Here is a 15,371-nt window from a genome sequence, read left to right on the forward strand (position 1 = left end):
ACCATGCACTTGTTAAAACATGACTAGAAATGTGGACAAGACAAATGATATGCTTAATGATGGGATAAAGCTCATTAAAGGAATTCACAACATGTATGCAAGAAAGAGAGATGTTGGGTGGTGGAGCCCCTATAACATGAACGGATCAGTCAAATAAGCAGGTATTCTGGAGATCCAATGATTGATCCTGTTCCCATCAAATGGAAAGAAACTGAGCTCTTCTCAGTCAGCCCTCCCTCCCAGGCTGTGGGAGTGCTGCAGTTTGCTTTGAGCAGGGTATGAATTTCAGGCTGGTTTTGGGAACACTGATCACGCAGTTCCTATAGGCTATTCTTCTTGTTTTGGCACTTACCCTTAGTTCTGTGTCAGAGCTAAAACCTCTTTTTCTTCTCTGATCTTTCCCCTTCCTCTTTCTCCTGCTCTTTGCAGTCCCGCAGGCACAGCGCTGGTAAGTCATTGTGCACTTACTGCGCTTGTGGCAGGGGTGAGCCTCAGCCAGACCTACCACTGCCTGAATTTCCCTCCCAGACCTCAGGACCTCTTAGTTCAAGTCTGGGATGGCTCCGAGTACAGTTAGAGTTGCAGAAGAGCTTTTGTAAAAATTACATCTTTTTGTTCCATATTTATTCTCCCTCAGTGGTTTCCATGTCAAACTTGCTCAGTTTACCAGTCAAAACAAGATATTTCTACCTGCCAGCTCTGCCAGCTCAGCCTGGGCTCTGGAAATCAAACTGTGCTCTCTCTGCTCTGGACATCATCACCAGCCAAAAAGGATTCTCGAATAAGGGCTGAGCTGGATGTGATTTTGATTATGCATGAATATAATTTGTTCTCAGGTAGTATTACAAGCTCTGTGTGACAGATAGCAGCAAGGCTCCTGTGCTGTACAAACATTGACTAACAAATCTTGCCCACCACCTGTGGGGTGATGGGCCACTGCTAGGTCCATTTTACATCTAGGGGACACCAAGAGGGGGCAGGTTGTTGGAGATGACACAGAAAACCTGTGGCAGTGCAAGGAACAGCACTGTGAAATCCTGCTTCCTGGTACTGCTCTTTGCTCATGAGAACAAACCTGGTCACCCTCAGTGCTCTGGTCCACTGCTTGGTCACCAAACCATGACTTTTCCTTCAGCTGTGGTAGCCTGTAAAATCCCCAAACGCAACAGGCAGGTGGGCCCACTTCTTGCTACAGAGAAATGGAAGGGGTATAGCCATAGGGCAGGCTCTTATATGCAATGAGCATTAATTTTTTTCACAAATAGTTCCCCTTCTGGTGGGCAGAGCAGGAGAGCATTCCTTACCATACTTTTCAGAAAAAATGAAATTTTGAAAAGCTGGTCATTGGCTGAATTTTTCAAAAAATTATATGTGGCAGGCAATATATTCACTGCATTGAATCATGTCATATAGTAGAAAAAATGAGAAGGGGTGACGTGGCTATTGCACTAGTTCCAGCCTTCACTCTTCTTCTTCTGTAATGAATCTTCCCATGGACTGTCAGCAGGAAGGGACACCAGAGCCTTGCCTGTCCCAGTGCGAGACTCTGCTCTCTGAGCCTGCAGGGTCATTGCAGCCACTAAAAGCTGTAGTAGGCTTTTACTATGCCCCTACCAAGAGAAAGTAGTGTGCCTTGGTTCCTATGAGAGTTTATCATCCTGTGCTTGCGTTTGGGACTGAGGCTCATCAGTGAGATGTGAGAACATCAGACTGCCCTGTCCTTTTCCACAGGTCATAACGTCAGCTGTGCTGCAGAACCAGGATGGGTTTTCTGATCAAGAGATTTTTCTAAACACATCTCCCCAGCTACCAGCCACTTCCTGGTGTTCTTGCTCCTCTTTTACAAGTTGACCACAGCAAGACAACCCACCTGCAGGCTTCTTTCTTTAAGGAGCTTTGCATTAGTGAGACCACAGCAGATGATTCCTCTAGGTTGGGGGAAACTTATGCCATGGGAAAGGCCAGGTTCAGGGGCTGCTCCGGGCACTTTAACAGGGAATGTATAAAGAATGGGGCTGCCTACTGCAGGTGGCAAAGCTCTGGGTGTAACATCAGAGGCTGCCAAACCAGGAGAGGAGGTCACCCAGGTTATGGGTGGGAGCTTACTGGTGGGACATTGTCACCTGAAGAAGGAAAACTCCTCCAGCTGTGGAGAAGGTCTGCAGGAAAGTCCAGTCTACTGGCCTCCAGGGAAGGGTCTCAGCTTGGTAGGAAATTTCTGGAAGTGAGTGAGAGGGTAGGCTATGAGCTGAATTTTTCTTCTTATTCTCCTTTCACAGCAAAAATAGAACATTCATCACAAGTTCCCCTACATGTTTTTCTTCCCTATTGCACACTAGCTCCTTGCTAGTATTTGAAGCTAGAGAAAAAAATTTGATGAGTACTCAAGTTAATAATGTGTGATTATTATGTTGATGAATTGCTGGAGATGAATATATATGTAAAAGCTCTGCAAGATTTGATCATCCATGCATCCTGAGTGAAAGCAATTATTTTGGTGAACAAATGGCAGTTAATTCTAGCTTTTAATAAGAGGTGCTGGGGTAAAAGGTAACATTTGTCCTGCTGAATTTCCAAGACACTATTGGAAATCAATCATTACTGAAATGGTGGAAACACCAGTACAGAGGTCAGTCTTTCAAAAATGACCAACTTACAAACTCACATTCTTCTTCCTACAAGACTCTTGCAATCCTCAGTTATCACTGAATTTTGTAAGCTTTTCTGTTTTGAGAAAAAGCAGAACAACCTGAACAAGGCATATCCAAGAGACTCAGAAACTGGGAGATAAAAACATATAATCCCATGTATAACATTTGGAAAGACAAGAGGCTTGTTTGTATGTGTGCTTTGTTTCTCATGATTTCTAACTCAGAGTCATGATTTTAATGTGAATGTCATGGTATTTTCAGGCCTGACTCACTCTTTTTTTTCAATACTTGCTCTGAAAATTGTCCTGACTGTCACTGAGCATAAACTTTGGGCACCGTGCAGCCCCAAAGCTCTGCCTCTGAGCTGAGCCAAAGGCCCTTCTTAGGGTAAGGAAAGGATGAGCGTGCAGGATGGAGAGGTGGTGGTAGGAGGCATCTGAAGTCAACACTAACAAAAGCCCTAGGAGCAGGCTCTGTCAGAAAGGATAAGGTGGGCTCCGGGAAAGGCCTACATCTCTGTAAAGGGCTTGGCAAAAGTAACAAGAAATGAGTGACTTTACCTTGGAGACCCCAGCCATTGACTTTGCACTGTGTTGGGGGGTGAAGGACCATGTCTGGCACCACCAAAAAGTAATCTCGTGGAGGTATGGCAATGGGGCCACAGCAGGGCTATCCCCTGCTGCTCCTGGATGTCCCAGCCCTGATTTCAATATATGTGCCAGTTTGGCATGTCCTGACCTAGCCATCTTCTTTCTCTTCTTCAACTCGGGGGTTAGATGTGGTATCCTGTAAAGGCAAGAGTTCTTAAACAGTCATGAGGCGGTGTGACTGACTCATTAAAAATTGAAAACGGGGAAAAAAAGCGAAATACCTTCTTGTTGTCACTTTGATAAAAATGACAAGTCCAGATATTTTGTTGTTGTTACAAATACTTCCAAGACAGAGTAATGGATTTGATATGAACGGAGAAGCTTGTGTTAACCCATTTAAATTAATTTGGTTCAGCTCATTTTCAGCTAAGGGGATTAGATGGCTCAGGATTTGGCAATGTGTGAGAGTGTTTTCCCAGACAGGTCACATACTCAAGTACAGGCCAGGTCGGCAGTTGTTTGGGGGGTGATGTATCCAGTACACATAAGAGAGAGGCTCCTCCATATAGCAGATGCTTACGGGTATGTGCCAGAAGAGCTCAGCACTGAAAAGGTGGGTCAGGACCTTTGTGCCCTGAGAGGGCTGGTAGGAAGTGAGACAGACTAATGGACAACATAGGAGAAATTTCCATAGCTGTCAGCTGGTATGGAGAAAAAATGGCAAAATGGCCTCACGTGTGTGCCACCCTGGCAGCCTCACCTGAGTGGGGCGGAGGGTCCTGTGGAGGGAGGGAGCTGAGTGGTTGGATCCTGTATCTGTCCCCAGGAAGTGCTGGGATGGGATGAGATGTCCCACATATAGCACCACCCTTGGTGTTAGGAGCTATTTGGCTGTGGGTAGGAGGATGTTCCTGTGGTTTCCCTAGGTAATCTGCTCCACTTCTATGTCCTGGGCTGCTGTAAGAGATGTTGTGGTGCTGTGGGGGTTCCAGCTCTAGGGATTCAGCCCTAACCTTGCTTAAAAGTCTGTGTGGATTTGTGGACCTTGTAGCACCAATGTTTGTGCAGGAATCCAGCATTTTGGGTTGTAAAGAGTATTTTCCAGGCTGTGAAGGAGCCCTGGGAGGGGGTCTGCTCTGACACTAACTTTGCGAGCTGGAGATAAGGCAGGAGGGGGCAGCTGCCTGCCCTGAGGCTTGTGATGAGTGTGCTGTGGTGGAAAGCTGTAGGCACATGATTAAATACCTTGCTCCCTTTTGCTCATTTACCTATGGGCTTCAACATACTTAGTGTCTGTTTGCAATCCTTTCTGAAGTTCTGCCCTCTTAACAGGTGGTGGGCTAGGGAATGGGGAGCAGCAGGGTGCCAAAGGCTTCTGAGCCTGCCTGAGCTGGGGCGGCGTGCGGGTCTGGGAGCGTAGACAAGTGTCCAGGCTGGCTGTGAGGAGATGGAGCAAATGCAAGCCCTGAGGGCCTGAGTAAAAGCAGACTGCTCCCGAGTCCTCCCTCAGCTTCCCAGGCAGAGGGGGCAGAACTGTGCCCCACGGCTGCATTGGCAGGGCCTACAGGGGAGATGCACTTGCCTGCCAGGATCCTGACAGGTGTAGGAGGGAAGTCTTCTCAGGTGGAGAAATGTGGAGGTGGCTGATCAGTGTGGGTCTGATGCTTCATATTGCTATGGAGGAAAAACTGCTTGGCTTGTGTTGATCTGCTGTTAGTCTACAATACACCCTTGCTTTGGGAAGCCCTGTTGCCCTCCTGCAACTCCTGGTGCGGAGTAAGAGCTGAAGGGATATGGGATGATCAGTGCCTCTGCTTTTCCCAGGGTTAGCTCAGCGTAACCACAGGGAAATGCGATGTTTCATAGTGAAACCATATCTGCAGAGATATAAAAGCAAAATGCAAAGTGTGTGCCCTTCAGACTGCAAAGCCACTGAGCTGGTGTGTGTGTGTGTGTGCCCTGGAGGACATGGGGAGGAATGTCCCTGGAAGGGGAGGGCAGGTAGCCAGTCCTTGCTCTGGTAGCACAGTGCACCAGGTCAGGGCATTGCCTTTATCTCCTGACAGTCAGGTCTGGATCTGCCTTCTGCAACCACCCTGCTCCGACACAGAAAGTGAGAGCTGTGGCTGCCATGCAAAGTAAACTGGCTGTGGTCTGACCTGGGTGTGGCCTGCTTCAAGGGATGGGTGGTAGTTGGGAATTAGAGCTCTCGGTAAAGTTACTCTTAAAGAAGTGATTGCTTGGGACCCGCTGGTGGTGCCAGGTTGTTAATGATCAGGTCTGGTACGGTGATGCACTGAACATGTCTGTAAATGACACCAAATAAGGAATTTGACAAAACTGGGAATTTTTCCGCTCACTTTGCTGTAACTTTAGTGGGTGTGCATAACACAGGCCAGAGATACACACACGGAAGGCTTTGGAAGACTACCTTCCTCACTGAGGATGAAACAGCTTTCAAAATCTGTCTCCTGAACACTGACCTAGGTCTCTCCCAAGAGCAGATGGTGTTCCGGGTAGCCAGTGATTTTTCTTAGTGCTGAAAGCCCTGTGTGTGTGTGTACAGGTGCTTTTCTGAACTGAGTCCATCAGTAGTACAGATGCTGTAAGGGTTGATGTTTACTCTCTTGTTCCATTTTTAAGCCTGTACATTTGAGATGTTGTTTTTATTCAGCTTGGGTAGCTGTCTACCAACATCTTTTAAAATCAACCTTGATTTAGCTTCCTTTGTAATTCTTCAGTACCTCTGGGACAACCTTTACACTGTTTTTACAGCCAGTTGATTGTTCTCTCTCACTTCCAAATTTCCATGGGATATTTGCAATATCCCACTCTAATACCTACTAATCCATTAAAAATGCCCATGAGATAGATTAGGTAATCCACTGTGCCTCACAGATTGTGCTCCTTAGCTCTCTGCTTTCCCTAGAATAGTCACAGAACAAGTGCTGCATCTGCATTGGGAAAGGATTGTTCTTCCAAAAGGATCCCTCAGCACTGGCTCACACAGGCACAGCTTGCTTGAGAAACTGCTCTGTATCTATTCAGATCTACAGGGACAGCTTCATTTGACAACATGCTGGAAATGCGGCTGCCATTATCAAGGTTAACCTATGTGTTTGCAAAGAGCATCACAGTGGTCAGTTCTGCCTGCTCTGCAAGTGCTATGTCTCTTTGCTCCTTGCTGAAGATTTGGCCTCATTGCTTGCTTGGAGGAAAGCCTGCCTCTTACTGAAGCCCTTGATTTGCTCACTGTTTGGATTTTCTGAGTGTCTGCTCAAGAGCCATGCTATGGATGTACCCTCCCTTAGATGTTCCATCAAATGTGTGTGCTGTCCTTGTTATCACCATCTTGGTGAGAGCGTGCTTTAACATTTCATTTCTCTTGGGAAATCCCTGGTATTCCCCCTTCTTAAATGAATAGTGCAAACTCAGTCATCTGACTGGATGAAGCGAAAAGCCGGGCTGCCAGGAGAGTGGAATGGTACAGGCTGGAAAATCTCGTTAGCCTTCTTGCAGAGTGATGCTCTGTCTGGTCTGATGTGGATGGATGGAGAACCTAGCAAGGTTAGGCACAATCTTGGTCTCATGCGGGCTCAGTGGCTTCAAAAGTAACAAGCGCTCCCTAAATAATCACGGCAACATGCAGGAAAACCTGTCAGGCAGAAGAAACCATCTTCTGCCAGACCTACTTGGAGACAAGTTACGATCTTTGTGAGAATTAGTGGTGGTGGATACCCCTCCTTCCCCAGCAGAACAATGAATCCATGGGGATGTAGCAGACATTGACAGCCCCAGATATTCTGGAGACCAAGGCCCTGTCTTTCAGCTCCAAAATGCAATGCTTGCTTCCTGTGGAGGAGATTCCTCAGCAGCAGCAAGTTCCTCATAGTCCCACAGAGAAAAAGATAATGTAATATTTGCTGACTTGCCATGAGACCATCTCTTTTTCTGGTAATGTTTAACAATGGCCGAAAACATAATGGCATGGTATGCTTCGCTTTTTTAAATCCAACATATGTGATGGAGTGACCTGCTAAGATTTGGGAGAGAGCTTTGATATCAGCCTCTGAATGTGTTTAATGTTCCTGGCTGTTCTGCTGAGGCTGGCAAGCTTAGTGTGCAGCATTGGCTGTGGGTGGGGGAGAGGTCATGGAAATAAGAGTTAAAAAAAACAAGTAGAGAAAGGGTTGGAGTGTTTAATGGATGTTTAAACCTAGATTTCATTGGAAAAATTTAAATAGGTTCTTAAGAGACCCTGCTGAACTCAGTGCTTCTAGATGTCACTGCAAATCAGAGCTGCTGGATGAAAGTGATTCCCAAAACATTTCTGCTTTCATGATATGTGGCCAACTCTTCTCACTTCTCAAGTAACATGAACACTTACCAAGTTTGTGCTTGATGCTGAACGTAAGCTTGAAAAAAATAGGAAAGGAACCGGAAAATTAGTGTTGGGAAACTTCTTTATGATTTAGCTTCTGTAGCTTGCTGGGATGGCATCTTTTAGATGTTTTCCTATTAACTGCTGTAGCAGAGCCTCAGTCTTGAGATCTGTGAGCACAGCTGTTATGCAGATAGCAATCTGTGAATTCCTCTTACAGTCCTTCTATATGGTGAAAACCCAGGAACATTTCCACCCTTCCTGTCCCCGGGTGTAGGTATCCTCCTCCATGGTGAATTTGAGTGTCCTGACAATAGACTGGCCTCTGAGTTATCTTTTGGGTGTGTTTAAAAAAATATGGCCCAGGAATTATTAGTCCATCAGATGAAAGTTGTTTTGGGAGGGACAGAGTGGGATTTCTGAGGAGAACATATGGCTGCATCCAGGCTCCTCAGCTAGTGACAAGCCTTGTGCTGAATGTGCAGCCTTCTGCACCTCTTACCTGGGAGCTCTTGCCTCCTAACTAACCGTGTCTGTCAGCCCTTGTATAACCAACCCCTCACTGCACGTAGCAGTGACGTGGGTCATGGTTCTAAGCTGTAAACATACAGCTAGGGTGCCCTGAGGTTCAGTGCTGTGAACAAAGCAGAGGCGGTGGCTTGAGCAAACCATTTTCTGCAGAAAGAGAAATGGAACAGTTCTCCCTTCTGCAGGAGATCAGGGAAAAAGACTGAAGGAAAAAGTCCTGGGAGTGAAATTACAGTCCACGTCATGCCTTTGGCAAGCCTGAGAATATCCTAACTGCTGATCCTGGGGGGTCACTGGAAATGCAAATGACACATTGCAGTCCTGTAGCTACATGTATCAGCAAACCTCACCCTCTTCATGCCTGACTATAGTCTTGCATTTGCAGAAACAGTTCTGCCAACCCGTGCAGGGCAACCTTGTCTGGGACTTGCTGTTCCTGGGCTCTACTGCCACTGTTGTCCTCCAGCTTCTGGACAGCTGGGGATGAGGAGCAGAGTTCTGTATGGGATGGAGTATTTTGCCTGTGGGTATTTACCGTTGCAGGGTAAGGCACAGACCTGCTCTGTATGTAGGTTCAGTGGCTGAAGCCTCTAATTTTCTCTGGTTGGCTTTGTTTACTCAGAAGAAGACCTTAAAGCAGCTTTCCTGCTGCTGCAGGGATCTCAGACTGGTGATGCCACAGGCAGAGTGCGGACAGGGAACGCTGGGGCTCATGCACAAAGCTGTCTTGAATAATCTTGCCTCTTGTCCAAAAGACACAGTGCTGTATTCCCTCTTCCTGCATGCGTGATGTGCTCTAATGGCAAGAGCTAGGCTGTCCCTTTAACATCTCTAACCTCCTACAGAAGTGAGCAGCTCCCAGGATGGGTGCAGTAGGCTCGGAGAGGCTTTTGTGGTTTGATGAGAATGCTGTGCATATGAAGTTTGTTGTTTTTTTTTTTTTCTCTGTACTGGTGACATCTTTGCTTCAGTGGCTGGTTTCTGGATACCGTGCTTTAAAATAGAGATGTAAAGAAGTTGGCAAGAAGCCAGAGGAGAGCAGCACTAATTGTCAGAGCTTTAGAAAACATGACCTCTGAGGAGAGGGTGAAGAAATCGGGTGCATTTAATCTAGGCAAGACAGTATTTGTGGGAGAGGAAGATGGATATCGTGGTTTCTCAACGGATAAAAGCTGTTGTCGAGGAAGGATGATTGATTTGTTATTTCACTATCACTGGGGGGAAATGATGAGACAAAACTACATTTACACTGCAGAGAAGCTTTAGTTTGGATATTTAGGAAAAGCCATTGGTGCAGTGGAATGTAGGAAGAGATTGTCCAGGGGAGCTGTGGAATTTCTGACACTGGTGGTTTAAAGAAGATCTGGTCTGCTTCCATGAAAGATATGGGAAGTGCAACCTCCCAAGATCCCTGTTAATGCCTTTGTTCCTGCAGTTAAGGCTAGAGGATTGGTTTTTGGCTGATGCCTGTCCCTTAGCAACCACAAGCCTTGGCTCTGCCAGCATTGCCAAGTTCGCATGGTCAGAAATGCATGAACCAGACTCCTCAAAGCAGTGGCTGTAGTTCATAAAAATGGTGTGGCTTCAGTGGAAGATAAAGTAAGCTCTATTTATCTGCTCACTGATTTTGAGTCCTTTGCCTGTGTCTGTACCACTGTTGGAGATCTGGTGGCAGACAAAACCCAAGCTTGCTCTAGTCTGACTTTCTTGGGTAGAAGTGAAGAGAGGGCAGCTTGGACCTTAGTACAGGGCAGTTGTCCAAGTAAGCATCCACTGTCTGGAGACCTGTTACAGTGAACTTTGTGCTACTGTCCTTGCTGCTCTCTGCAGCTGAGGTACCAGGCTGACATCTGGAAGAGATGTCCTGATCCAGGCTGCCATCACCTCTGGCTGTAGTGTAGGCAGACGCAGGCTTGAAAACACGACCTGTCCTCTGCAGTCATGCCATGGGAATTACTTCTCTAGCAACATGACTCTAAGTTCTGGGGCTTTTAAACATTATAAAATAAAATGTGAAAGTAATAACTGGTTGCTGGGAAAATATTGCGGATTAGCACAACTTGTTCTCTACCTTGACTGTTTTTACATTTGACAAGGATCACTTGCAGAAAAAGGACAGGTTTTATTATAACTCTTTTGTCTGCTTCCCTTTCAACTTCCCAAGTACATTTTTCATGGCATCAGACCACTTTCAGGACAAAGTGTTGGTGATTTCTCCAGTGGTGGTGAGAAATGGGGACATGTGAGGGTGTCGTTCACTGGTGAAAGTGGCAGAATTTCTCACACTCCCTCACTGGTGATCTGGCCTACAAATCTCTCCTAAGCATAAGCTTTTTCTTTAAGGGGAGAAGGTCTAGTTTTTTGCACTTGTTGGCAAGGCACAAATAAAAGCACGGAGGTTTAATATCAGGTTTTCTTCTTTTGCCTTGTCTCAGGTCGACAAATGCAGAATTCTGCCTTTTTGGACAAATTTACAGATGACGTTATCCCATATTTTAAATACCCTACTTTTGTATTCCTCTTGCCTGAAGCTATTAACATTGGCAGAATTTATGTCCTTTGTTTATTTTGTGTACTACTTACAGCCTGAGTGTTGGACACCAGCCGGTCTAGATTTTTGCTGGGCTGCAGTAAGAGGTAGGGCATGTGTTTTCTGTTGGCTGTGTACATGCTCTTGCATCCTTGTCCTGAGGAGACTGCAAGCCAGTCTTCACAACAGGGATGGAGAAAGTGAAATGGCTTCCCTGTGATCAAGCTAGGAGCAGGTCCGGTAAAGGTAGGACTTTACACACCTTTGTAGCTGAAGTGTTTGTGCTTCTGCCTGTGGGCTGGTGGGTACACAGCCCAGGGGTTGCAAGCAGGGAGTGGAGCCTCCCACTTGCTATGATAGATGGGGTGTAGAGGCCTTGGCAGTGCCCAGAGTGGCCAAGAGGAACATTGCTGACTGTGCACGGGACCGGAGTGCAGCTGAGCCCAGGCTGACGGGGAGCAGTGTGGCTGATCTCCACTCCAGCGCGTGTCTTAGAGCTGGGAGTAGGGAGCTTTGGATCTTATCCATGGCTCTGACACTGAGTCACTGCATGACCTCAGGCACTCAGATACCATGGTGATGAACACAGCACAAATGTCTAGACAGATAGATTAGATTGGATAGACTCTGTATTTGACAAATATTTGTATATCACCACTGTCAGTGCTCTCTTGCTATAACTGCCCAGCCTGCTGGTTTCAGTGGGTTTCCTACACAGCAGGGAGGGGAAGAACCACTTTTTGCACTGAGGAAGGAGGGGACATGTAACCACAGTGACACCAGTACCAGTGGTGACAGAGTGGAAGCAAAGCGGGCAGTAGGGTGACTCTTGGAAGGTACAGCACTGCAGAAAGGCTCAGGAGTTGGGAGCTGGCTTCTCCCCAGCTCTGCTGCAGCCCTGTGCATGGCCCCGTCTTTCCTCCTGTAACCAATTAGTCTTTTAAGATTCTCAAGGCAGCGGTGCCTTCCTCCTTCTGCTATGGCTTCCATCACAAGGCCCTGATTTCAGAAAGAAAAGAGCAAACTACCAAAGTGAGACTTCCCTAAAAGCTTCCCTGTGCCACTGCTTGCCTCTGGTGCATGGGAGGATGCAGGAGACCCCGGAGTGACTCTTGGTTATTTTCCCACCTGGTTCCCTTGTGAAAGATAAATGTAGCAGTACAGCAAAGATGTGGCCAGGAGTGTGCCTGTGTAGGCATTTCCAGAGGCTCTGCAAGGTCTCCTGAGCACCCCTGCCTCCGGCACCCCCGACAGCGAGCCAGGAGGGCTGGAGAAGAGCACTGCCTCTTTAAGGAGATTTGCATAGCGGGGTCTAATTACAGTTGTTGATTCTGATGTTTTCCGTGTTGTTCATATTCCATTAAAGGATAATGCTGCTTAATTTGCAGCAGAGGGTCTCGGTTAACAGTACACCCAATCACAAGGCAGCCCTAATGACACTACTTCCCTACTTCTGGTAACACATAATTAAAAAATCACTTCATTTCCAGTTGTGTAGTTCTCCCCTCTCCCCCAATCTCCTAATTACTTTCTAAGCCATTTCATGATTATCTGTAAATATTTCAGCACTTAGATCTACTAATGAGTCCATGAAAGAGTTAATACCTTGAGTGGCATAACTGTTTGCCATTCCCTTTCTAGTGCTGCATTGCAAGGAAAAAATTTCCACCTTACACATGCGAGAAAAGGGGCTTCACTTGCGGTGGGATTGGGTTTGTGCTCTGGCTTTGGGGCTGTGAGGGTGACAATGAGGGGCAGCTCTCAGAAACCCCATCTCAAGCTACAGGAAGTTTTCTGCTGGTTTTGGTAGTGGATGTGTTTCTCCCTGCAAATTTTTTTACGCAGCTTAAATTCCACTGAAAGGGCTGTCCTGTTGCCTGGCTGTGAGAGCTGCTAGTCAGAGGGGCTTGGGCAGAGCTGGGTGTGAGTCTGGATCTAGTTGGAATGCCCACACAGCTGGAAGAATTAGCTGGTGTCTGCCCCAGTTCTACAAATTTGTGGGAAGTGGTAATGCAGCTCTTGCTGCACTTGTGTAAGAGGGGGCAACAGGTCTGGCTGCGCCTGCCCTTGCGTTGTGTTTCTTCACAAGCTCATCTTGCATGCTGCAGCCAGTGGCACTTACTGTGACGTGAGGGTAGCTTGGTCACTGGATAAGGGAATTTCTGAATTTCCCAGCAAACCTGTGCACAGATGTCTACCGCAGCTCCGTGGCTGCAGGTGAAAGGAGCCCTGATACCCAATGGTAAAATGAGGACTCGGTTCTCTAATCCAAGCAGTGCTCTGCTCTGAAAAGCTGCTCTACATTTCTCACTTCATAGGTCTGTTTCCTGTACTTGTCTGGTATCTTGGGTATTAAAATTTACTTGGAGTTTTCAGACTGAGCACTCGGAGCTGACAGTGATGGAGAAGTGAGCTGGAGTATCTTTCCTGCCCATGTGTTGCATGGGCTTGATTGCTATGTTCTTTGTATGGTCAATCAGTAACACTTTACACAAACCTGCTGGGAGCATACTGGTAGTTTCTGAAGGCATTATTTGGAATAACTGGAGATAATTGTATAACCAGGGGGTAATTAACTTCCAGGAATTAAAGAATCAACTTTAGGCTGCACTACTCCTAGGGGTGAGTCTGTAAGGCTGGGAGTTACAGGAATCTACTCCTCTTTAATCATTTGAGCACACATGACTTGGAAACCCTTGGTACTTGAGGAATGTGAGGCTGCTTCAAATCATATCTCTGCATTTCTAGACAATTCTCTGATAACAGATAGAGGAAGGAGGGCTTGAATATGGTCCTAATCCAGTCCATTTGTGTTTCAGGTAATCCTGTCACAGTGGGAATGAGCATCCATATCTCCAGCATTGACCAGATCTCTGAAGTCAACATGGTAAGTCTGAAAAGAAAAAAACAAAACAAAACAAAACCCAAACCAACCAACCAACCAACCAAACAAAAAAACCCCACACCAAACAAAAAAACAAACAAACAAAAGACCATGAACTCTAATAAACTGTTCTTCCATTTTCTGGTTGAGGTGTACTTCCAAAACAATGGCTTCTTGGAGCCACCTGAGATCTCAGGGTGCGCTTCTGAAAAGCAGGATAGTCACACCCCTACTTCCTTCACCTTCTGCTACAGAATGAGTGGCATTCCTCAGGGGTCGGTATTGGGACCGGCACTGTTCAACATCTTTGGACGTTATAGTGGCCTCCAGTACCTAAAGGGGCAGATAAGAAAGCTGGAGAGGGACTTTTTATGAGGGCATGTAGTGATAGGACAAGTAACAGTTTTAAACTAAAAGAGAGTAGATTTTGGTTAGATATTAAGAATAAATTATTTTCTGAGGATAGTGAGACACTGGAACAAGTTGCCTAGAGAATCTGTGGATGCCCCATCCCTGGCAGTGTTCAAGGCCAGGTCGGATGGTCTTTGAGCGACCTGGTCTAGTGGAAGGTTTCCCTGTCCATGGCAGGGGAGTGGGAACTAAATGATCTTTAAGGTCCCTTCCAAGCCAAACCATTCTATGATTCTATGGTCTTTGCAGCTGGGAAGTTTTTGGAGGAAGAGTGACATTTGTCAGGTAATGAAGAAGGATTTTTTTTTTCTTCTGCTTTGGACACAGAATTTTGAGGGGTGATGGGAAATCTGACTTAAGACAGAACTCTTCCTCACTAAAGCATAAGGAATTCAAGGATGATTTCTCCATGTGTGATGAAAAAGAAAATCAAACACTTAACTGAGCCATAAGAGATGAGGTTTGTTTTTCCAAATTTCTTTCTCAGCATACTGGTTCCAGGCTGAGCCTTGCTCCTTCCACCTGCTGAGTGGCCTGTGTCACTTTGCCTGTCAGTTGTCCCCACAGCCTCAGCCCAGCTCCAGGCTGAAACAATCCTGAATCACCCAAACAACACTTGCAGGACAGGACTGGCATGTGGGACTGTTGTGGTACACACCTACCCCTTCTGGTGGTACTTGTGATAGGGTTGGACATGCTGAAAGACTGTAGTTCACTTCCTAGTCTTTGGTAAGTTCTAGTAGGGTTAGTATCTATACTGGCACGCTGAAGTGTCCCTGGTGTTACCTGTGAATGTGTGGATGGAGATCTCTGCTGGCACCTCTTCAGCTAGTAGCATCTTACCCACAATAGATTCTCATCCCTTATAGTTCTGCGCTGGTTGCACAGCCACCTCTCTGAGCCATCAATGCTCGTGCCTTAAAAGAGTCGATGTGAATTGTAATTTTTGGTGGACGTAAAGGCAGCGGTGGTTTTACAGTCAGGCACAGGCTGTAAAGTTCACAAGTTGAAAAAGTGAGTGGATTTTCATGTTTGCTGTTGTTAATTTGGCATTTCTTTGGAGATCTGTACTGGAAAGGGAGGCATCTAATGGAGATCTGGTTTTAGGTGGCATTAATAGACCGGAGCTTTTCATACCACTGAGGAGAAAAAAGTTATCTGCTCAGATAGCAATGGTTTGGGGTGAAATTCATTAATTGTTTTGGTCATGGCTTGGGTACACACCCAGGTCTGTGCTGTCTGTCTCAGAAGCCCTTAACGCCCAGCAAAATTGAAATCATGGATTGCACTGATCATTGCCTAACCTTGCCTTCCTCCCTCCTGCCCAGAGGCTTCTCCTCCAAACTCCTCTCCTGTCCAAGAGGCTGAGTGGAGTGGAAGGCTAGTGGGGACCTCC

At 46.5% G+C, this 15,371-nt stretch overlaps 1 protein-coding gene across 2 annotated transcripts in view; it reads left to right on the forward strand.

The window, feature by feature from the left end:
* Positions 1–15,371, forward strand: part of LOC130159001 (gamma-aminobutyric acid receptor subunit beta-4) — a 75,008-nt gene that overhangs the window by 13,687 nt on the left and 45,950 nt on the right. For both annotated transcript variants that reach the window (XM_056360146.1, XM_056360148.1), the window contains exon 3: positions 13,500–13,567. In XM_056360146.1, the coding sequence (XP_056216121.1) occupies positions 13,500–13,567 (68 nt within the window). The remainder of the gene's footprint in view (positions 1–13,499; positions 13,568–15,371) is intronic.

This window comes from Falco biarmicus, chromosome 14, assembly GCF_023638135.1.
Source record: "Falco biarmicus isolate bFalBia1 chromosome 14, bFalBia1.pri, whole genome shotgun sequence".
Classification (NCBI taxonomy): domain Eukaryota; kingdom Metazoa; phylum Chordata; class Aves; order Falconiformes; family Falconidae; genus Falco; species Falco biarmicus.